The sequence below is a fragment of the Poecilia formosa genome, unplaced genomic scaffold, assembly GCF_000485575.1.
Source record: "Poecilia formosa unplaced genomic scaffold, Poecilia_formosa-5.1.2 Scaffold17, whole genome shotgun sequence".
NCBI classification, from domain to species: Eukaryota; Metazoa; Chordata; class Actinopteri; order Cyprinodontiformes; family Poeciliidae; genus Poecilia; species Poecilia formosa.
Genome location: NW_006799956.1, coordinates 42,865 through 66,437, shown reverse-complemented (window position 1 = coordinate 66,437; position 23,573 = coordinate 42,865). Strand labels below are relative to the sequence as shown.

Sequence of the window (23,573 nt, the reverse complement as noted above, 5' to 3'; positions counted from 1 at the left end):
GTCTCTGGTCCTCGACCCCTGCCCAGGCCCCTGTGATGGGCAGGGCCAAGACTGAGAGGGCCAGCAGAGACAACACACCAAAGCTGTGTGTATCTGCACAGAGAGGCCTTTCGCTCGTTGCCATGTTGTTGCTCACCGCAGGACTGCAGTGTTTACTTTAGAGCCAGTGCATAAGAGAAAGGCGGACCACCGGCACTCGCCACCCGCTGGGCGCAGGGCTGGACCTGGGGCTCATCTTTGTTGAAAATGGCTCTGGAACATGTCGCCGCCCACCAGGTGGGCCTATATTTAGCAACAAACTGAAAAACCTCTTCATTCTTAAAAAGCTGTTTAGGTTTCCACAGAGAAGGAGGTTCAGAGGAGGACGGGTGCTGATGCTGAGCTGCTGTGGTTTGAGAAGCACTTGTCTTTATTCCTGACTCATCTGGACAAGATATTTATGGATTAAAAATGGCTTTTGCTCCCTTTCGATCTTTCACCAGTCGTGAAACACAACAGTGTCAATTGAGACAAGAGGAATAGGATGACGTGTTATAAAAATGTTATAAAAAAAAACTGATGGATCAGTTCAGGTTCTTCCTGGTTCTCTTTAGACCTTCCACCAGCCCCCTCTTCTTATTTCCTGACATGAAGAAGACTTGTTCTCTCGTCAATCCATGAGATGTTGGGCATCATGGCCACGGAGTAAAGATGGAGCATTGCCGCCAACCTTTAATATATTCTCTATTTACTTATAAAAAATTCATACATGAGCTGTCTGAGAAAACTACGCCAAAAAACACATTTTTGGGGGGGCTGCACAGTGTAACACGTGTCAACAGTGCAACAAGGAGGCCCTGGATTCATATGGGGTCCTTCTGCATGGAGGATCTCCTTAGGTACCCCAGCTTTTCCCCCACTATCCAGAAACATGACGGTTAGGTTAATTGGTTGCTCTTACAGGGGCAGTATGATGTAAAATCAACTTTTTTGAGTTTGACATCATGTTATAATATTACTCTCTTATCAAAAACATACCTGGGATGTTGCTTTAATTCTGTCACGCATGTTTGAGAAATCTGTGAAATCTCCCATGGCAACCATTGGTAAAACGCTTTGGGGCACTCCCTCACTCAGCTCCTTCAGACTAGCCAGCAGCAATTAGCAACCACTTGGTGGAACTCCATCTGCTGAGCTCATCATACGATCTATTTCTCTTTGTAAACGCTTAATAGATGAATGCCGTTGTGATGACTTCCTGAATACAGAGAGTTGGAAAGAGCAGGAATTTCTTAAATAAACCAATTTTGAGGCGTTAAATCGCGAAGTCAAATTTCTTTTAAGTCATGTTTGCTATACAGTTTTAGTTTTAGTTTCTAACAACTGCAGGTGATGTCATTTTTCGATTGTGCTATAAAATGGTTCTATGTGGCTGGACATAAAGACATAATGCTGCCCCTTTAAGAATGTTTGTAAGTTTGTGAATGTTGAGAGGAAACATGAAGGCAGACAATCCTGACAAAAGCTACAACTAACCTTCCCCACAACCTGAAGCAACAGCATAAGATATACTGTTTTGATTATTTTGTGTTGAATCCCTACAACAAACAGAAGCACCAGGAGTTTCACATAATTATATATTACAAACAATTTTAGAAAGACAATATTTTGTTTATCAGGGTAACTCTACCAAAAAATTGGGAAATACGTCTCGATCCGTAATCTAATCAAACAGTAAAATGCTGATTTTTCTCTTTTTACTTTTAACACCTCTCAACTTCTCATTGGAATTGAAAGGAAAGCAAATCCATGACAGAACATGCATATTACTTTTTTGGCTCTTGTGTGCCTGAATGTGAAACAATCCCCCTTTTCATGACCATAGTCTCATGCAGTGGGTGGTGAGAGCCCCACTGTGATTGGGGATGAGGGGGCTTAGTGATTTTTTTTCTTCTTTTTCTTTCCAAGGTGAGCGCCTCATAGGAGATGAATGTTTGCTGCCATTAGTAGAAGTGTAGGAGTGTCAGTTAACCCGACACTGGCACCAGCAATACTTAATACCAGATGGAGGGAGCTGTCCTTGAAGTCTTAACAAGCAGGCACTGAGAAACAAGCCTTTATTCAGTACGAGAGAACATAGAAAAAAACGATAACCTAGCAAGGTTACCACAAAATGTACGTTAAATCCCACATAGGAAAGGGAGGAATAAAGGGAATTGAAAGGGGTGGGAAGGGGCAGAGGTCCAAAGTGGATAAAAACACAGTTTAGATGTTGCTGACTGTAATTTTTTATTGCGTTCAAAATAGGCAGGAATATAAAACAAAGCAGTGGTTGTCACGCTAAAGGGTCCAACTCCTTAAAAGGTGTCAAATTATTGTACCTCAGCTGGATACATCTGTGTTGGACGCCAGGGGGTGTGAAAAGAGCCAAATCCACCAGACTTGGCACATTTGTTCTTCACTGCTGGCACCGCTGAACCAAGCTGTGAGGCTTTGGAGCATCGATAGATCCCTGAAATTTTACTACCGAAAACTGTGAGCTGATACAAGATTGTAGCCTTCAAGACCGCCTCTTGGAAGAGTGGTAAACATGACAGCGAGTGCTTTTTTCCCCCCCAACACGACGATGAGCTCTGCTGAAAGGGGGCCAGTCTGGGAGCAGTTCATACCGGCAGCGAGACACGGAGGCCCAAACGTTTCCATTTTCAAGATTAAACAGATAAGATTGTATCAGCTGAAGTACCAGGTTTGTCTTGGCCGTTGTAGATACAGAGCTGAGGGCTATTACTTAGAATAACTTGACACTGAAAAAACCCCCACATCGACCGGTGAGGAAATCACAAGCACATTTAATTCAGTCTACAGAGGCACCTCACACAAAGATCCCTAAAGAGGTAACTTGTTGGCAGCTTTGATAAAATCCACTTCGTTTTCTTTTCAGGAACTTTATTGGAAATTGAGCTCAAAACCTGCCAACCTTTGCAAAAAAAATAAATAAATAAAAAATGTTGAAACAACTGGGCTGCTGGCATGTTCGCTGATCTGGCACTTGCACCGACAAGTGCTGTTAAGTCTACGTTAATTATCCACTTCTCATTCACAAGGCTAGCTTAGAGACGAGGCGAAACGACTCAATTACGAAAGAGGTCACTGGACTTGAAACATCCACCAAGGACACAAAACAGTCAAAGGGAACAGCAGTGGGATATCAAGTCTTCTGAGAGCACCTTGGCTCTTCCACAACTGGTCCAGTACCAGTGTTCAACCATGCGGACAGGAAAACTAAGCAGAGGCGAGCCTGTTAAGAGTCAGCCAAGTTAAGCACGGAAATAGTTATTTCCTGTCAACCCAAAGAGTCTGGCAGTCACCTTTGTGAGGTCGCCCTCTCATTTCATCTGCTGAACTGCTCAGCCTTGTCAGGCATGTTTCGAAAAGGCCCACCTGCTGGTGGACCTTGATTAGTTTTTATAGACTTGAAGTTGCAATAAGGCCTTTCGCAATAGTAATTAAATTTAAGTTATTTGACAAGAGAAAAAAATAGACTAATGTATTAATCAGCCAGTGCTGAGGACTTGAGTCTATAAAAGAAACGTTTACCTTGCCTCAACAGTTCTGGTTACCTATTATAGGCCACTGACACATTTCTTACCCAACTTACCTCCAAGTAGAGGTATTCAAATCCCTTGAACTTATTTTACATTTTGTCACATTGCAACCACAAACCAATAAACAGATCTCTACCGGAGACTACTATGCCTCTGTTGGCGCAAAGACAGAACTTCAGTGGAGTAATTACAATAGGTTGCATTGTTCAATAATTCAAATACCTAGAAATTATAGTAAAAGTTGAAAATGATATGAGGAAGTTCAAAGTTGTCTTCCATGTATCTTGGCCGATTTAATTTCCCACCATGTCACACAAGTGTGTTTAAGTTGTTGCCTTAAATTACATTCACAAGTGTGCCTCTAAAGAGCTCAAAGGTTTTGAAATACATCGTCGTCTGGGCTTTCCTTAATTGTTTGAAATAGTAATGTTGGGGTATGTAAACCTCTGAGCTGGCATTCTGGCTAACAGAAATAGTTGTGGTAATCCTAACTAAGTGATAACAGGAAAAGAGTGCTGTCTTATTGTTAGACAACGAGGAAAAACATTTCGTGTTTTGTTTTTTCTTTCTATAGTCTGTATATTTGTTAAGCTCAAACTGTAATCATCCATTTGATACAAACAATAAGCTTTCCAACAAATGATCCGACGAGATGTCCCATGGCGTCCTCGGCGTGGGTGTCTTCACTCACTTCACAACCAATAACGTTTGCCTTAAGTTCAGTGAGGACGCGAGCAAGTGTGTCTTTGTATTAAAGTGCCAAATAAAACGGGAGAAGCCAAAAAAATAATAGTAATGCAAATAAACGGAGTAGTGCCTTTGATACAAATAGGCAGGCAGCCAACTGGGCATCAACAAGGCCAGAGAAGCAGTCTCATTTTTCCTTTTGACAGAAATGTCTAAGTAAGTAAGTGTGTGTCCTTAAAGTAGAGTTTAGATTGTCAACAGATGAAAATATACTGTGTTAGCATTTCTACATGGCTGTTCAGAGGCCAGGAGACACAAATCCCAACTCTGCTGAAATACACTGGCCCTATGGCCCACATCCTACCCTCATTTTTGTGCAGGAAACTGCAAAGAAGCTCAACTTAATTGGTTTGGCATTTATATCACTGGGGGATACGAGATTGTGGTGACAGATTAGTTGAGACAAACACAAAAGTTACGGTGGTGCATGATCATACAAATTTTTTCGATTAATTAAATCAGTGTTGTGTAAATTTGGAAATGAAAAACAAATCTGGACTGAGCAGCAGATGTAAGCCATAGAAGGGGCATGTGTGATATAAACGGTGTACTGCAAGCCAACGCTTGGTTGCGTCAGTGGAATTGGATCAGATATTCCCTGGATGGGAAGGGTTGACTTTTCCAAAGGTACTTCTGTCGTCCAAGACATGCTCCACTGAGGAGTCTGTATTCAACATATTTCTCAATGATCAGAAATCCTCTATTAGAACATTTCCGATGGATGCTGGCCTTTACTTGGCACGCACTGTCGTTTCCAAACATCCCATAGCATTTCATAATTCATTTTCCTGTTTGACTTTATGCAACTGCTGACTATTTTTTTATTTCCAAATCAATTAAGAAAGCCTGTCTGTGACCAGTTGTTTCATTTGTTCACCTGGTTCAGTAAAGAATGACCTATCAAGAAATGTTGTCAAATATTCTCTCTAGTTGACATCAACGGGAGGTCCATTTTAGATGATCTCATTCTGAAAATATGAACGTTGACGATTAAATAGTAGGCTTTGATAATTTCTCAGAGGCCATGACTGTTATGCTTAAAGGGGCTCTCTGTATGATTCTTGGCCACAGCCTTGTTTTCTGTGCAAATTACACACAAAGAAAGCTTAAGAGGTGTTTCTCAAGGGCTCAACAGTTTTTACGCTTTCACTCCACTGGCAAATCTGCTGTGGAAAAGTTGAACTATACTTGAAAAGCTGTGTTCTCTGTGGTTTGGGAACTGAGGCGAGCATCGATTGCTCGAGTCCTGCAGCAGCATCCCAGAAAGTCCCCCAGAGGAGCTAGTTAGAAGGACAGGTGGGGTGTCACTTCCAAGCAATGCCCTCTAGGGCTGGTGGTGTTAGAGACCTGCACGCCTGCAGAGACCCTTTAAAGACGGCAGGAACATATGTTCAAACAATGCCATATCCTTCTAGATAGGTCTCGAATGGAAACGAATATGCTTTCGTTCTATTCAGTTTCAGAAAATCCTGATTCCGCATTCCATGTCTCATAAAAGCCAGCTTTATAATTCTTTTGAAGAGTACCCTGTGAAGGGTCAGAGGTTAGCTGAAAAAATGTAACTCTTTTGTGCTCCTTTAACTCTAGGATTCTTTGTTTTTTCTTCTTAAGAGGTCTCAAGTAATTTTAAGATATCAATATAGTTATTCTGCTGCTATTCTGACAACTTACAGATATTTTTCTTTCCATTTATCCATTATTTTCAATTATTGCCGCTATCAATGTGTTCTAAGATTTTTTTTGCAAATTTACTGAAAGTGAACAGAAACTTTACGAAGTTATTTTATTTTGAGTACTGATTTTTTTTAAAATCCCTCTTTATAATATATAAGTATATGGATATGCTGCCCCCTTGTGGTACATGAGGGATGATTAAATCTAAACCGCTTAATATTTGCATTGTTATGTAATGTTGTTATTAAAATTAGCTGATTATAGGTTGGGAAACTAAAAAATCCTTGCTATAAGAAAGCTAAAATAAGTTGGAAACTAATAAACCCATTAAATAGTCGGTACTATTAAATTTAAAGAAAATTGATTTACATTAGTAACTTAAACTACCTGTCTCGGCTTTCCATCGTATCAAACCCTACATATTATATTCAGTGTGCAGTGGGGTATATTCAAACCCCACTACACATTTGGTGGCCAGTATTTACACAAAGCTATCGTGTGTAAAACAAACACAAACGCATCGTCCGGTTCCTTTGTGGCGGCTTCTTGCCTCTGTGCCATTCATAGCCGTCCAATCAAATTAAAGCTCACAGCAGCGCCTCGCCCAATAGCGGTACAGTTTCTTGTGTGGCCCTATTGCATCCGCGGACAGACAGAAGCAAGTGGACCGGTTGGAAGCTAAGCTAACTATTTCAATTGAAAGCCCGTTAATGCCGGATTTTGAGCGAGTTTCTGGCCAAGTATATGCGTGGACCCGTTTCCAAAAATTCCAAGGTACATGGGAGTGTTTTTGTTCCTAGGCTAACAAGCAGAAGTAGACGTTTATTTTGATAAAGCGCTTTGGCGGTGCTAGTTGAGCAGGCAGCGGGTAGGCGCCACTTCTGTTTGACAACAGCGCTATTCGCTCACGTTTCTGCTGTTGTTGTTTTTGGAGCAGCTTACTGGAGTAGATAATTCCTCTGAGCTGCGAGCAGTAAAGGAAGAAACCGCACTTTGAAGTAGTTTTAAGGCTATCTCTACATATAAGTTAGTATGGCAGAATTTCTCGAAGATCCGTCGGTTCTCACGAAAGATAAGCTAAAGAACGAGCTCACGGCGCACAATGTCCCGCTTCCGAGCGGAGACCAGAAGAAGGAGGTTTATGTGCAGTTGTATCTGAAGAACCTGACCATACAGAACAACAAGAAGAGCCCGCCTTTAGACACATTCTCCAGCGACGAAGAGCTGCCCACCCCGGTTGTTTCCAACAGGAGCCGCTCTGGAAGAGTAAGTTTGATTCAAAGGCTGCATGGATTATCCCCCCCCCACCTCAAGTGAGGCTGTCTGCGGGCCGTCGTCTGATTAAAAAGTTTTGATTTCTTTTTGTTTTGTTTTCTCCCTCCTGGTAATCCCCGTTGCTCTAATTGAAAGCTGCTCTTTATGTATTCTTTAAATTTATTTTCTAACCAGAAAGCAACGAAAAAGACGGATAAGCCGCGCACAGAGGAGGTGGAGGTGACGGAGCTCACAGATGAAGATTTGAAACAACAGCTGGCAAAGCATGGTGTGGACACTGGACCTATTGTTGGTGAGTTTTCTCAGATCCACGCTGCACGCACATGTTATTAAAATTTAAACTCTCCCTTTTAAATTTTTAATCGAGTAAAAGTTAATTTCTGAAAAACAATTCGTTAGCATGCCCTTTGTAAATTATGTAAAATTAAATGAATGATTTTATTTTTTTATTTCACTTAAATAAGCCATAAAGCAGATGGATAAATCCTGAAATCAAACCCTTACAAAGACATCACGTCTGTCAAGCTTCACAACTTAAAATATGTAGTGTAAACTTGTTTATTTTATGTAACATTTCATCTGTTTTAGGTCAAATAATGAAGTTTTTTGTTAACCTTAACTATTTGTATGGTTATGGTTGGAGCTGTAGTGTGAATTAAGTTTAGTATTAGGAATTTATCAGTAAAGTTTACAAGTTAGACACAAATTGAGTTTTTAAATTGAATGGAAGTTAATAAAAAGTACTACAATGGATAGAAATCTAAAGTTATGACTTTAGTTTTAAAAAAATTAAAAGTGTTTAAGTAGATGAATATCAAGAGGACTTCAATAAGTAAAAAAATGGATAAATGTCACAAGAGAGTTAAAATTATTTAATAAACTAAAATAGGGTAATAAAACTAAAATACAGATGTAGAAATACAAAATGTATCAGTCATAAAATCGTGTTAAGTTACAGTAATTATGTGACGGGTTTCACTTGAAATGATGCATTAAAATGTGATTTGTGTAAAATGGTTATTGAACTGAAAATGGAGGCTGTTTACAATTGGAAAAATGTCCTTAGTTTGTCTTTAGAAATTGGAAAAAAGTTGTCTCAATCTAATGGTTCTAGCTCAATAATAGAAGATTGTAAAAGCTATTTTGCAATCTTACTACTGTCGCACAAAATATGTTTGCTCTTGTGGCTTCTTTATAGTTAACCTGGATAGAGTTAATGACAAATACGGCTTCAAGTGCTGTATTGGAATCCGACTGAAAATGAAAAAGAAAGTAGATATGAGTTGTTTCTTTCCTAAAACCGAAACTCAAAACAATAGTGGTGACGCATCAGCCGGTTTTGACTGGACATACTTGCAGCTATCGCTCCCTGAAGCAGAACATCATGCATCATGCCATTTGTCTTCTTTGGAGAAAAAGCATTTCTCTGTCTTCTCAGCTTCGACCCGTAAGGTGTATGAGAAGAAGCTGCAGAAGCTTCTGGACGAGCATGCGGCCGAACCTGCAGCTCCTACAGATGTCACAACTCTCCCCAAAGCAGACAGCAACCAGAACGGCAACACAAACTCTGACCACTACAGTGACAAAGAAGATGGTGAGCACTGATCACTTCCCTTGTAATATATATGTTTTAGACATGAGTAGGTTTGTCGGGGGAAAATTAGCCAGTAGCACACGTTTAGTAGTCTTATATAGACCTTTAAGTAAGTGTGTGGTTTGTTTCCTCCTTATTCAGAAGAGATTGTTCCCCCTGAACCAGAACCGGTTCCTGTGGTTGAGAAGCCTGTAAGGAGCAGAGGAAAAGCTCCCGTCACAGTCAGAACCAGCAGCAGACGACAAACCAAGGCGAGTCGCGCTTTTCCATTTAGTTTTAAAATGGTCGCACGTTGGTGTGAGTTTGTTTGAGAATGTTTGATGCTACACCGGCAGGTTGTGGAAGAGGTCATCACTGAAGAGACTCCAAAGAAAGCCAGCAAGAGTGTGGTTGAAGATATCCTTGCCAATGAAATAAACACACCCACAGGCATCAGGTAACTATTGAGGTTATGTTTTATGTTATAGGTTTACTTTTGCTGTTCAGCTTCAGTTTTATTTATACAGCGTCGTCTCAAGACACTTCACCAATTCAATCACACATGCGTTCCAGTTCATCCCAGTTGTGAAACTGTGCAGCAAGTTCAGCTAATTATTCAAAGTATTTGGAAAAAGTTTTTTTTATCTAAGGAAACCCAGCAGATTACGTTGAGCCGTTGATTTTCAGCGGTCACTCCTCATGGACAAGCACGTAGCGACAATCGCTTGCGTTGTCTTTGACTTTATAGCAGTCTCTCATGCCGAGCATGTAGCAACAGCGGAGAGGAAAAAAAATTCCACTTTAATAGGAAGAAAAATGCAGCAGAACCAGAACCTGGCTGAGTACGACCGGGAATTTAAGAAGACAGAGCAGATACACAAAAGAAATGTATGAAGTGATGTGGGAGTGTTTTCTATGTCCATGAAGATAAAACGTAAATAGAAGGAGAGGAGAACGATTATTTGATGGCAGCGTTATCTCAGCTGATGCTCCTCTCCAGGAAGGAATCACAGCCAAGCGTAACGCCAGACCAAATGTAGCGTCTATGGAAAGAAAGACAACTAAGAGAAAACATAAAGTTAACTGTTGAAAGCAAATTGTGCAAATTGGAGAGTAGTAGTAGAAGAAGTTCTGAAAATGTGGTTGTAGTCTCAGAGCTTTTAGTTGCAGGTCAGTCTTCTTTCTTTTTTTTTTCTTTTTTTTGCCATTAAAACAATCAATTAGTGTTTCAATTAATCAGCTAATTAATTTCAAAGTTGATCTTTTTTTGGTGTATTTATTTTGGGTGCAGTGCAACCTGCAGGCGTCCAATCAGAGGGGCAGCCGGTCGGCCATTAAAACCCAGCGAGTACTGGCTGGACGAGTCCCGTGTGCAGCGCACTGTTCACACAGAGAGCCGCAGCTACACCGAGACGTATTCTCAACCAATCAGCTCCGCCTCCTCCAGCAAAGCTCCGCCCAGACGAGGTTTCTTCTCCCTGCTGATCAAACTCCTGCTCCTCGTTGTGGTGGTCGGCTCCCTATACTATGCGTACCAGAACCTCAGTTCGGATCAGATCGACGTCCTGAAAGGCCTCCTAGACGCCGTCGTCGTCCCGGTCCAAAGTGCTGTGGAGACGGCAGCCAACTACCTTGGCATTGGCGGCGGCACCGCCCCCGCCGCCGCCATCGGCAGCCCCGACAACTAAAGGACCGTCAGCAGCTTGCCACCATGCCCGGATCACCTCCCTCGCCACAGCGCGCCACAACTCCAACAGCAGGCCACGCCCCCTTTTCCTCCTTTTCCCGTCATGTTTGGACAACAAAAAGACAAAGTTTTAATTGGAACGACAGACTTTCTTTTACCAGACTCCGACTTTTCTCCCGCCACAGCAGGGAGGACGGTTCCTCAAAACAGTAGCTTCTGAATAACGCTGTTGCACGACAGTCAGAAGAGACGACTTAAATGTTGATTTTAATCTGTGAATCGTTTGTGTCTTTGTGTGCATCTAACCCGTATATGTAGAAACGAGTGTGGAGCGGAGCAGCCAGTTTTATCCGTGCATGATTGTAGTTTTTTTGTTTTGTTTTGTTTGTTTTTTTTCCCCCCTCAACTGTCATACTGTAGTTTTGATCCGACGCGCTGTGCCAGGTGTTTTTCTGACTGTGAAGTGCCTGGACACTTGTTAGCACTTAGTGACCCTCCCCTCCTTTTATTACTTCCACTTTTATTTTATTTTTGTTTTCCACACACAAAGCAGCGCTTCTATTAACACCATAATGTTCTTATTTTTCTGTACGAATTAAAAAAGAATTGGCTTTGTAGCAGTAGAGTTGTAGGTAGTTATTTTCATGTCTGTGGTGCTCAGGTTGATTCATTTCAGACGTTTTGTTGTGGTTTGTGGTGGGAGGAGAGACAGGCGGTGCCAGCAGGTCACCGAATGAGGAAAATCAGCCGGTTAATGCTTCCCTGTCTTTCCCAGGGGTTTTCAGTAATGATGAGTAAAATCTAAACTCGGTATTGGAATCATGATTAGCTGACTATGAACTGAATACTTTTTTTTATTTTATTTTTTGGCATCTTTTTTCAGCATTGTCATGAATTTACAGAGAAACTCCAAATTTAGTGTATTTTTTATTTGTTTTAACTGCCATATATTTGACTCAAAGGAGAACTCAGAAACGCAATTGTTATATTCCATCCTTACCTACGAACCCATATGAGTTTATATCGGCCGAATCGTGTTCTCAGTTACGTCTCTTTTTATTTTAACCATCGTTTATGAGATTTTTTATCCTTCAGTCCATTATACAGGGCTGGCTGTTGCAGTGCACCCACATAGCCCGCCTCAAACAGCCGCAAAGACGACAGCTGGAGGAAAGTAACTCGCTTCAGGGCGGTTTAACCCGGTCTTAAATTCGTGAGCGCTAAACTAACGGCAAGGTTAAATGCTTGGGACTTTGGTTTGTTTTCTTAGCAGAAGTGAGGACTCGCTCGTTTGGAGTGGCACAGATTTTTGCGGGGGGGCAGGGGGGGTTGTTTCTATTTTGATATTTTTCTAAAGTGGCATGCTCAACGTTTTTTATAGACATTTTAAGGTGTAACGATTTCAAGCAATATGTTAGCGATGCGAGTAATACTGTACAGCAAATCTGAACCTTGCTAAATTACAAGTGATTCATCTTCAGGCAGCTCTCCAACAATGGACACAAATGACTGGGGTTATGTGGGTAAGGATTTTTAATCTGTTTATTTATGATAATGTAGGTTGTGTGTCAAAAAATAAATTCGGTTGTCACCACATTTTCTTTTTGTCCACTTTCAGCTTTTTATTGGCGTAAAGTCCTTATACAGTTTTTTTTTGTGTCAAATACAGTCTTTGATAATATGGACTTTGCTTTCAGGTTTTTCTGGATAAGTCTGGTGAAATGTTCAATAGCCTTATGATGCTGAATAAATGCAGTAGTTTTCCCATTGTTTTTTTATTAACTTACCGTTTTGTCTTTGATAGGGTTTAGACGTAGTGACCGCACTGATCAATAATAAAGAGTCAGTCTACTTTAGGTGGATCACAACCAACAATCCTTAAGCTAGCTCTAAAATGCCAAGGAAGTAAAAAAAAAAGCACATTTTAAGATACCGTTACAAACAAAACAAAGATCCCCAAAGTGCACAAACTATTTTAAAGACCCAATATTTAGTCTATGAAACTAGTCAAGGTCTGACATGTAAGACAAGTATTTAGATGCCGCAAAAGTAGTAAAACAACCAGATACCGGAAGTTAACTTCAGCATTGTTTCATTACTGGTTGATCCAAGAGATAGTAGGACTTACTACTGTTCAAGAAGGGTTAAGGGTAATACTGTGTACTCTTAACATCTAGAATGTTTTAAAATACGAGGATGAAAAACCAGAATGTTTGTATGTAAAATTAACTTTTTGTAATGGAAAACGTGGAAGCTCTCTGGACCAGAGATGCTTCGTCTTGAAATCCTGTGAAAGCTTCCTCCACGGACGTCAGCTACCTGTATTGACTGAAGTTCAACTCTCAAGCAAACAGGACATAACACCTGCAATAAGTTGACTTTGGTTACACGTACGCTACGTTTATCATTTGTCTACAAGAAGCTCTCCTTATTCTTTATTTTTTTCATTTGCACAAAAATGTTACACCTCCCAAAGAGATTAGAATCTTTTTTTGTGAGCCACCTGGCTTGTAAATGCTGATAAAATCAGACCTGTGTCACAAAGACAAAACTGGAATTGTAGGTTTGTAAATGTATTTCCTGAAAGTTTGCGTCAGTGAACAGTCGGACAACAGTTTTTCATTTATAATTTGTCTATGCCACTGTTTTTACATTGTAACCACAAGATCTGATGTAAAACTTATTTTCCCAACAAGAATTATTCTTTTTTTTTCTTTTTCTTTTTTTTCTATTTTCCATTTACACAATTAAGGTCAACATCGCATGAATAAACAGAAAAAGCAATAGGTTCTCAATCTGGCCTGGAGGAACTGACTCACAGTTAAGTTATGGAGTCGACATGACGAGCATCTGCGAGAAATCAGTCAAGTCTCCACGGTTGAACTGCAGAGAAGGAGAAGTCTGAGTTCACATTGTGTCTGTGAAGTTGTAGGCGCTCTTTAAGGTGCAATGAAGACAATTTGCACCCATGCTAACTAAAACACATTGCAATAAAATTGAAAGTAGGGAGTTAAAATGTTTTACTATATCCAAAACCTTTGCTGCCAAGAAAATAGCTGAATGGGAGATAAAGTAAAGAAACATTGTTTCCGTACGTCTGGATGTTTATTTCTGTTCTCTTCAACTCCTCGAAGCAGAACAAGGAGTAACACTAACGCCAAACATCATGAAAAAATAAATGTAAAATCATGTTTTTGACTGAACAAAAGTTACCAATAAGTCGTGATAATTGTTGTGAATTGTTTACAGTTCTGACCTTGTTTCTTTGAAGTGTTTTTTGAAGAAAAGACACTGTGAATGTCGCTCTGTGTGGCCGAGGCGACCCACTGGAGACGGAGAGGCTTAGTGGGATAAATCCAGGAGGTTGATGCAGGCAGGCAGAGCGGCACGTCTACAGCGGATCCTCTTGTTCTGGAGAAAAGGCGAGCAGCTCCAACTAACGTACACGGTACCTCAAGACAAAAGGTAAAACAAATAATTATGTTCATACTAAAGTGATTTGAACAATCCGGTCAACAATTGTAGCCCGATATTATCTGCTGCTTTTTATTTATTTAGAAGCAGGAAAGGATTCGCTCTTCAATCTAGAAAGGCCGCTTAAGTTCATTTGGACAAGAAATAAGCACATCATGAGGTTTAAAACTGGAAATCTAGTATTCAGGTAGAGCATTTGTAGTTTTATTTTGTTTTAATATCTGCTAAATGTCTAATAGATCCAAAAGTAGTAAAGAATGTGTTCTAAAAAAGATGCATTCAATTCTTAAAACAACAGCTTTATAATGCAAAATCATTCCTCAACATAATTTTGCATTGATTCAGAATTTCTTTGCTTTCTACCTTTAGTGTTACATAACTTGCATCTGAAAGAAAACACCTATCCCTGAAGTATGTTTAATTGTTTTCGATGCATGTTCCTTCAAGTTAATATATGCACAATTACCATTACAAATCACATTTTCTCCATCACCACTGCATGACTGACCTTACATCTTTAAGAGACACAAATATCTGATATTGTTGTAAATGAAAGCATGCTTTTATTGTGAAAACACAGAGCTGCCGTCCCTTCTTCCTGACCTTGGTGCTAAGCCATGTAAATACCTCCTCATGTTTACGTGCTTGGAGTGCACAGCACTCTTCATGGGTAATCCAGTGTCACTCAGTTATAATGAATGGACAGATTTACAGTAAGCAGTATATTGTTGTCAGTAACATTTGTTAACCAGATATTTGTATATAGAAATATCTGAAATATAGTATTTAGAAACATCATTTTTCTCTCAGTCTGACATGAAATCAGACCAAAAACTCTTCCTGTTTGTAGATCTGTTATTACTGCCATAATTATGCCTGTTTGTTGACAGTTTTTATATTACTTCTCCTTGGCCAATAAGATTACTAATTTTAATTACTAAAACTACTAATTGAATGATTATGCCTCAGATTGGTTCGTTAACAGTTTTTGAGTTAGCTGCAGCCAAACCTGTGGATGTATTTTAAGACAACGCCTCAAACACATCGCTTCCTTGTGTGACATCAAAAGGAAATATAAATAAAATAAATCGGTGAAGTCATCGAGAAGAGGACTGTAGACCTTCTAAAAAATCTGGTTTTCTTTGGGAGCAATTTCCTGATGCCTGCAGGTGCCACACGTATTTGTTAAAACATTTATATGCAGATATATAAAGCATGAGAATGTGTAGGTGTCACGCCATTTAGGAAGCAGACGGATTCTTTCAGAGATTATTTTGGTGCAAAGCAAAACCAAAAAGGCCTTGTCAACAGCAAAAAATAAATAAATAAATAAATAAATAAAAAGATTGACAGATTATATAGTTTGCAAATTATACAAACATATATGCAAAGATGTTTGTTAACTTTAGTTTGCCATTTAATTAAATACTACCAAACAAACCATTAGTGAAACTGAACAACCTTGGGTTAAACATCCCAGTATGTAACTGGATACTGGACTTTTTAACCAACCGCTCCCAGAGCGTGAAAACAGGAGAGCACACCTCCACCACCATATGGACTAACAAAGGAGTTCCTCAAGGCTGTGCGCTCGGTCCACTGCTCCACTCCCACTCATCCAATCACAAGTTTGCAGATGATGCAGTAGTTACAGCCAAAAACAATGAGTCTTTATACATGGAAGAGTTTGAGCAATTGATAGTGTGGTGCTCAAATCACAATTTATTTCTTAACACCATGAATAAAATAAATAATTTGAGATACTTGCAAATCCAGACAGCAGCACCTCTTGTACCTGAGGAAGCTAACGAGAGCCGAACACCTAAAGAGGCTCGTGATTAACTTTCAGAACAATGCTGTCCAAAGTTTGTTAGACAGACGTTTAGTCGGGTCCTAAAGCTGAACAACAAGGGAGGGCAGTGGTAAAATAATCGGGACCAATCTCCTGCGGATCTCCTCTTTAACATCTTGAAAGACCAGTACCATCCAGCACATCATCTGTTCTCAGGGAGAAGATACGGGTCCATCTCGGCCAGAACCACCTTGACGGCCAGCAGTCTGTACCGTGCTGTTTTACTGCAAGAGGCACTGGTGCACTTCACAAAACAGATGGCAAATCCGACTCAATCAGTTCTGTAAGGAGGAATGGGACAAAATTCTATCAAACTATTGTGAGAAGGAGACCTGAAACATTTAACCAAGTCTCACATTTTAAAGGTGATACCACATCCTGAAGAAATGCAAACGTCTGACTTGGAAGAATTTGTTTTGGGGTTTTTTTGACAATTAGCAAACAGAAATAATGTGGCTGATCAGATTTTAAGTCAAAATGTTTTACAGTGTATATTAACATCCGGTTTCAACTGCACGTAGACATGTTCCCAATGTTCATGTGCATAATTCAGATTCTCATTTTCAAATTATGTGTTAGATAATCACAACTAAAACTACGTATACCTTTAAGAGCTGATGATGCAGGTAACTGTGTTCCATAAATAAATGCTCTTAATGAACAAATTTCATTTGGAATAAATGCAAACAGGAGGAAGTTTCACTTCATGAGCTTATTACTGGAGGGAAAGTTGAGGTTCTTGGGTAGTGCAGGTGCAGCAGATGGAAGCAGTGTTAAGGGATTACAGTAACTCCTTTAGCGGCGTGCAGTCAGTGAGATTATAGTGTCCCATCCTCCGTGAGGGGAGGATGGCTCAGGGAGAGGAGGAGAGAGGAGATCTGTGCAGCTCGCAGCTCCTTCATCCGGTCCTGAGTCACATGTCCTCTACGCTGCTGCTGCTGCTGCTGCTGCTACTGCAGCACACCGGGACACCTACCTCGATTTTCTGGACTGCACAGCCACCACCGTGGGGACTGTCGTTGATGCAGCTCTAAGGGAAGCACGCCTTAGGTGTCCCCACCAGTCTGCCATGCTGATTACATGGTGGTATTTATACCTAGCAGCTCGGAGCTTCGCCGAACAAAGCAAGTATTATTGCTGCTCTTTCTGTGTCTGACTGCGTGTCGTTTCAAGGTGAACTCTGCTGACAAATCATGTGCGGGACAGAGCTCAGGAAGTGTGCTTTCTAGCGGTGGATTATGGGATTTAGACGAACAAAAAAAAAGGGGGGGAATGATGAGATAACTGCCACATTTAATTCTTGATCCTGCTGCACTTTGATGGACTGCAGTATTTGTGAAGTTTAGCTGGCAGAGCACGTCGCGTCTCTTTGAAACGGTTGATGTTTGGCCGTCATTTGACCGTAAAATGTTTCATTTTGTTTCGTTAACACGTTTCAGCACTGAGAATGGCCTCAGTCCTGCAAAAGCTGATCACCCCGCTGTTCACCGGCACTCCTGAGCCCCCCAGGAACAAAGTGACGGTAGTGGGTGTGGGTCAGGTCGGCATGGCCTGTGCCGTCAGTATCCTGCTCAGGGTAAGATGTCCACTCTTTTTGCCTTTTGCACAACATCCTCTCCCCACCTGCTTCTGCCACAGCACAAGATAATTCCCCTGGATTCTCCTGGATTGACAACAGATTACTGATCTCTTGGCCTCTGATCTTGATCTTATCCCCTCTGTCTCCAATTGTCATGAAAGGAGGTGGCTTGCACGCTCTTACTACTGAAACATGTCAGACTGTTTTCGCAAATAGGACAGCTATGCCCTATATATAGCTGTAGAGCAAAAACAGTGACCCCAAAATGAAATGTTTAAACATAACTTTTTTCTCACGATAGTTTTGGAAGCTGAGTCTGAGGAAGGTTTGTCTAAAGCATCTAGATTCAAGGAAGTAGTAGAGTAGCATATTTCTATTATCAAAAACTACAGTGGCTTACCAAAGGATTCAAGCATAGCGATTCTTTTTTTTATATATATGTTTGGTACAACTTAAGTTAGAACTCGGTGGGATTTTCTGTGAAATAAACTAGGGCATAATTGTGAATTAGAAGGAAAATAATCAAAGGCCTGAGTCATTTTTCACAAATAAATCTGAAAAGTGTGGCCTGCATTTCCCCACCTGAATAGCTCATTTGCAGAACCACCTTTCCCTGCATTTATAGTTATATATTTTGGGGGAGAATGTCAGCAAACATCAGTTTTCACAATTCCACTGCGGCTCCAGCTGAATGATTGGGATCATTGTTGTGATTCAAGATAAATCTCAATTTATTTCTAGCCTCTGACAGGTTTTCTTCCAGAATTGCCCTCTATTTAGCTGCACTTATCTTCCCGTCAGCTTCAGTTATAATTTGGAGGAAAAGCATCTCCTCAGCATGATGGCTACACCACCATGCCTCACTGTGTACATGGTACATTCTGTGTAGTACCAATTATAGCATAAAATAATGCCATTTATCATCCAGGCCTGAACTTACAAATGGTTTTCTTTTAATACTAGCTTTCTTTTTGCTGCTCTTAAATGGAGACTTAGAGTTTTGTTGGCTGTGCTGAGTGTTTTAGTTTGAGTATTCAGAATAATGAGGGTCAAATAAAAGTGCATAATACACTTCCTTTCCAATTCCAAGTTATACACTATTTTCTGTTTTTCTGTCTCATAAAATCCCAATAAAACACATTGAACTCTGTGGCTGGAATGTGACAAAACATGCGAGGGATACAGCATAAACAGCTGCAGGTTGCCATCTATTCGTGCTACAGGAGAACGCTAAATGTTGGAGCTTTGAAATAAATTGCTTGAACTCGGTGTGTCGCAGGAGCTGGCTGATGAGCTGGCCCTGGTGGATGTGGTGGAGGACAAGCTGAAGGGAGAGATGATGGACCTGCAGCACGGCAGCCTGTTCCTCAAAACCCCCAAAATAGTCGCAGACAAAGGTAAATCTGTTTCTATTCCAACAACTATTAACATCCATCCATCCATTTTCTTTACACCCTTGTCTCTTGGTGGGTCAGGAGGGGTTGCTGGTGTCTATCTCCAGTTAACGTTCCGGGCGAGAGGCGGGGTCACCCTGGACAGGTCGCCAGTCTGTCGCAGGGCAACACAGAGACACACAGGACAAACAACCATGCACACACACACTCACACCTAGGGGCAATTTGGAGAGGCCAATTGACCTGACAGTCATGTTTTTAGACTGTGGGAGGAAACCGGAGTACCTGGAGAAAACTCACGCATGCACAGGGAGATCATGCAAACTCCATGCAGAAAGACCCTTCTTGCTGCAAGGCAACAGCTCTACCTACTGCGGCACTGTGTAGCCCAATTATTAACATGGAACATTATATTCCAGCTGATACTGAAAATATAAATCAAAATTTAAGACAAGCATCAAACAAAAAGTGCAAGTTAGACATTACTCAATAATAAACTGGGAAAAGGAGATCCTCAGGGATGTGTGCTCAGTCCTTTGCTCTTCACTCTGTTGACAGCAACATTTAGCCCAAACCAGCTCATTAAGTTTATTAATGATTCATCAAGACTCATTAAGAAGTGATGACTAAACATTTGAACAGTGGAGGGGTGAAGCAGCGACTGAACAGATGTGAGAAATCACCGTTTGTCTTGTAATGTCGACAAGACTGCACTTTAGAGAAATTATCATCTGTTATTCATAGATGTAAATTTAAACTGGCATCTTAAACTATAAAGTTCTTTTTTTTTTCCATTACAACTTGTTGACCGCTCTTTTTCTTTTTCAGATTACTCAGTTACAGCAAACTCCCGCATCGTTGTCGTCACAGCCGGAGTCCGTCAGCAGGAGGGGGAGAGTAGGCTGAACCTCGTTCAGAGGAACGTCAACATATTCAAGCACATCATCCCTCAGATTGTACGATACAGCCCCGACTGCATCATCATTGTTGTTTCCAACCCGGGCATGTCCAACCCTTCCTCTATATAAAACTCCGCTTTTCCTCTTCCATATAAAGGTTGCAATATTAATTTTAAATACCGCTAAAATGCTTTTTTTAACAGTCGACGTTCTGACCTACGTGACCTGGAAACTGAGTGGCCTTCCGAAGCACCGCGTCATCGGCAGCGGCACCAACTTGGACTCGGCCCGCTTCCGCTTCCTGATGGCGGACAAACTTGGCATCCACTCCAGCAGCTTCAACGGGTGGATCCTGGGAGAACACGGAGACACCAGTGGTGAGGAATTTGTTTGTTTTTGCCTAGATATATGTTGGCACTTTGAACTTTCTGCCTCATCAGAACCTCACAATGTGCATGTTAGTGCCTGTATGGAGCGGGACGAATGTGGCCGGAGTCAACCTGCAGACACTGAACCCCAACATCGGCACAGACTTTGATGAAGAGAACTGGAAAGAAACTCATAAGATGGTGGTGGATAGGTAAGCACCTGGGGAGCCGCTACCTTTGTTTGGTCCATCTGTCGTTTGGTTTTACATTAAAATATTCTAAAGAACAACATATTTATCTGATGATTTACACAGGAGGGGAATACATATAAAAAATATGTAGAGATTTAGGTCCGTTAACTTATTTAGCTGTCGAAATGTGGCTGTTTTCTTTCTCTGTCTTTCATAAAGACACATCTGAATTGCCTGAATGCCATGCTCTCCCATCTTTCCCATTTTTAAGAAGATGCCTGTATGATGTCATAAATACGCCCCTGAAAAACAGAAAGTGGGTAATTTACTAAATGATGGTAGAAACTCTGACCAACAACCATGGCAGCAGTCATTTTGAGAGCATTAGTAAATGTGTCATTGTCATTTTTGTAGCTGTTTAATTTTGGGGCAAGACTCCGAGCCCAGACGTTTCCGCTTATGGAACCATTTTCTCTGCTCACTCCAGCGTGGGCTGATAATTGTTTTGACATAAACAGAAAGCAGTGTTGGTGTACATCTTCCCTAAAACACAATACATCCCCAAAGATGCCTTTACGAGAGAAAATGTGCTTTACATGGAGTTTGTTTTATAATTTGACATTAAAATTAGCTAAATTTAAAGTCTCAGCAGAACTAGGTCCAGACGTTATTTAGTGAAATGTTTTACTGCATGTATTTCTGTGCATTTCTGTGTCTTTAAGCGCGTATGAGGTGATCAAGCTGAAGGGTTACACCAACTGGGCCATCGGTCTGAGTGTGGCCGACTTAACCGAGAGCCTCATGAGGAACATGAACAGAATCCATCCGGTCTCCACCATGGTGCAGGTGAAGCATAAATGCATTCATTCATTCACTCACTCATTCATAAGTAACTTGTACTTGACTTCCTTCCTATAACGCCCTTCCAGAAATGTTAATGCTCTCTGCCTTATAATCAAGTTGGATTTGATCAGCTTCTCGGTTTATAAGAAAAATAGATATCTAATTCAGGAAATTATCTGTCTGTCCAGCTATCTAGCCTTATTTTGTGGTTGCAAAGTGACAAACCTTTTCTTTAATGTTCAAGTGATGTGAAAGCACCATATTAAGCTAAATATTTTTCTTTTTTTTGATTGATTGATTAATTGATTGGTTTTTCCTACCACTGCAACAGGATGTAATCAGGAATCCTTGTGACTTGGTTTTTGACTTTCATGTTTCTGCCTCAACAGGGCATGTATGGGATCAGCGACGAGGTGTACCTGAGTCTGCCCTGCGTGCTGAACAGCGGAGGCGTGGCCAGTGTGGTCAACATGACCCTGACGGATGAAGAGGTGGCCCAGCTGCAGGCCAGCGCCAACACGCTGTGGGACATCCAGAGGGACCTGCGGGACATCTAACCCACCACAAGGGGGCGATGCAGAAGCATCTCCTCGGTTCGGTTGCTCTTCACTCTGCAGTCACTGAAAACCATTCGGTTCCACTTGCTTCGCCTCACTCACTTCTTCCTGTAGATTCTTATCATATTTAGCCGTAGGTGTCATTTTGAACATCTATAAATGTTCGTGAGGAGATCGAAGGTGGAAAAAACAGAGGGAAATGTCTTGATGTACATGCTCGGAACCACAAAGCGTTGCTTTGATGCAAAATAAAGAAGGTTTACTGGGGTGTGGCTTCACTTATTCACTGGTACACATTAAATATACTCTGTTATGATTACAGTGCTGCAGAAACACGTCACCGTGTCTTAATGTGAGTTAAGAGCATCATGTCTGACCCCCACATGGCACCTTCAGTGATGACAGGGTGGTGATGTTTGACTGCAAGCTGCTGATGTTCACTCAGCGTCTTAATAGTTGACAGGTTTAATTGACAGGATAGGAAAGAAGGGAGGAAACAAAAACGAAAGGAAGGACACAACATGTAAAGAATAAAGTTTGAAAAGCTAAATTTGTTTCAAATGTTCCTTTCCCAACTTACCCATACCAGGAACATACTGAAAACAATTTCTAAACTTTGCTTAAAAAGCACAATGAAAGAGGAACCAAACTAAATTTTCTGCCAGCAAACATCACAGCACATTAGAATGAAGTCAGTCATAATCAATTTACATTTTCAGAACAATGAAGTTTATTTAAGAGTTCTTTGCTGCAGATTATCCATTCATACCAACAATGACATTTTGGAGTTCAAATATCCAACAGCAAGTACGACAACTGGACCAGGCAAAAAGTAATCAGAGATGTTTGAAGCTCCACTCTCGGTGAAGATGTCTGCCTCCACCTGAAGAAGGACGAAGAGATTTTAGTTTCTAAGCAGGTTATAAAACATGTAAGTGAAGCGCAGGCTCGCCTTCTTCTGCAGCTTGTTGCAGGAGCTCGACGGAAGCTGAAGACAATCCCAGCCCATCGCTGATCTGATTAAAGTTCACTTGAGAGGAACAAAAGAGAAACGTTTGGAAAATTAGAAAAATGTTTAGCATAATAAAATTTACAGGAGCTGGTTGTCGCCTTCCCTCTGGCCTTGGATGCATAATATTTTTTTATGCATGAATTTAGGAGAGGTTTTGAAAAATATCGATGAATCAAAACATTTATTAATTTATTTGTATTAGTATGCACTCTTTTTTTTCTATGTCTATTACTCACTCCCATCCAGATCCTCAAATCATACCAGGATCACATGTTTAAATCAAGATTTTCAGTATTTTAACATTTTGAAGTGGTTAAAGGAGCCTGTTCTAACATACATTGAGTGGGTCTGTAGTGCTTGAAAATATGGATTTAAAGATGTCATTTCTTTTTATTATTTGGTATCCAAACTAAATTTCAAGAAATGCTCCATACATATTGCCCTCCTGAAATAATTGCTTTTGGTGTCGGTGTACAATTCCAACATTAACGGCATAAAGAAAAAGATGAATGAATAAATAAATAAATGTGAGACGCACCTAATTGTAAAGCATCCCCTTCTTCTCTGCTGCTGCGCTCCAGCAGGGTTGAGCGGTGTCCCTCTGCAAAGTGTCAACATTTTGTCCTCAGCAACAAAACAGTTTCAGACTGCCTACGTTTTTTTTTTTGTTTTTTTTTGCTATAAATGTTTGCCTTACGTGCGCCTTTAAGATACAAGACTGCCTGAGGAGTCCAGTTTCTCCTCTGAAAGAAAGAAATACCAAATAATTCATATATATATATATGAAACAGACAAGATGGTAATGGCGAACCAACCGGACATTGTGGTGGTGGATAAAGAACAGAGGAAAGCCGTTGTGGTGGA

At 40.8% G+C, this 23,573-nt stretch overlaps 2 protein-coding genes and 1 long non-coding RNA gene across 4 annotated transcripts; 2 read left to right on the top strand and 1 right to left on the bottom strand.

Moving 5' to 3' along the window:
* Positions 1 to 6,619: 6,619 nt before the first annotated feature.
* On the top strand, positions 6,620 to 12,307 carry tmpob (thymopoietin b). The gene is made up of 6 exons (XM_007546639.2): positions 6,620 to 7,271; positions 7,455 to 7,572; positions 8,719 to 8,874; positions 9,016 to 9,125; positions 9,210 to 9,310; positions 10,145 to 12,307. Exons 1-6 carry the CDS (start codon positions 7,038 to 7,040, stop codon positions 10,539 to 10,541), a joined length of 1,116 nt encoding a protein of 371 aa, XP_007546701.1. The 5' UTR covers positions 6,620 to 7,037; the 3' UTR covers positions 10,542 to 12,307.
* Positions 12,308 to 13,894: 1,587 nt separating this feature from the next.
* Positions 13,895 to 21,964, top strand: ldhbb (lactate dehydrogenase Bb). Of its 2 annotated transcripts, none has more exons than XM_007546638.2 (8): positions 13,895 to 14,005; positions 17,306 to 17,442; positions 18,725 to 18,842; positions 19,668 to 19,841; positions 19,942 to 20,115; positions 20,201 to 20,318; positions 21,020 to 21,143; positions 21,530 to 21,964. In XM_007546638.2, exons 2-8 carry the CDS (start codon positions 17,314 to 17,316, stop codon positions 21,695 to 21,697), a joined length of 1,005 nt encoding a protein of 334 aa, XP_007546700.1. In that variant the 5' UTR covers positions 13,895 to 14,005; positions 17,306 to 17,313; the 3' UTR covers positions 21,698 to 21,964. The 2 variants fall into 2 exon arrangements, with proteins under 2 accessions (XP_007546700.1, XP_007546699.1); XM_007546637.2 differs by lacking the exon at positions 13,895 to 14,005 and adding an exon at positions 16,383 to 16,990.
* On the bottom strand, positions 21,743 to 23,465 carry LOC103134407 (uncharacterized). Its single transcript, XR_001661449.1, has 3 exons — positions 23,407 to 23,465; positions 23,248 to 23,310; positions 21,743 to 22,727 (listed from the first exon to the last, which is right to left on the bottom strand). It is a non-coding gene; the product is annotated as an uncharacterized LOC103134407 (long non-coding RNA).
* Positions 23,466 to 23,573: the final 108 nt, after the last annotated feature.

Bases quoted from the DNA above. Each gene is read 5' to 3' on its own strand.
- tmpob (XM_007546639.2), top strand. From the start codon at position 7,038: ATGGCAGAATTTCTCGAAGATCCGTCGGTTCTCACGAAAGATAAGCTA. The intron at 7,573-8,718 runs GTGAGTTTTCTC...CTGTCTTCTCAG, and splicing joins GGACACTGGACCTATTGTTG to CTTCGACCCGTAAGGTGTAT. The intron at 9,311-10,144 runs GTAACTATTGAG...TTTTGGGTGCAG, and splicing joins AACACACCCACAGGCATCAG to TGCAACCTGCAGGCGTCCAA.
- ldhbb (XM_007546637.2), top strand. From the start codon at position 16,936: ATGCTGATTACATGGTGGTATTTATACCTAGCAGCTCGGAGCTTCGCC. The intron at 16,991-17,305 runs GCAAGTATTATT...AACACGTTTCAG, and splicing joins TCGGAGCTTCGCCGAACAAA to CACTGAGAATGGCCTCAGTC. The intron at 19,842-19,941 runs GCATGTCCAACC...TTTTTTTAACAG, and splicing joins CATTGTTGTTTCCAACCCGG to TCGACGTTCTGACCTACGTG.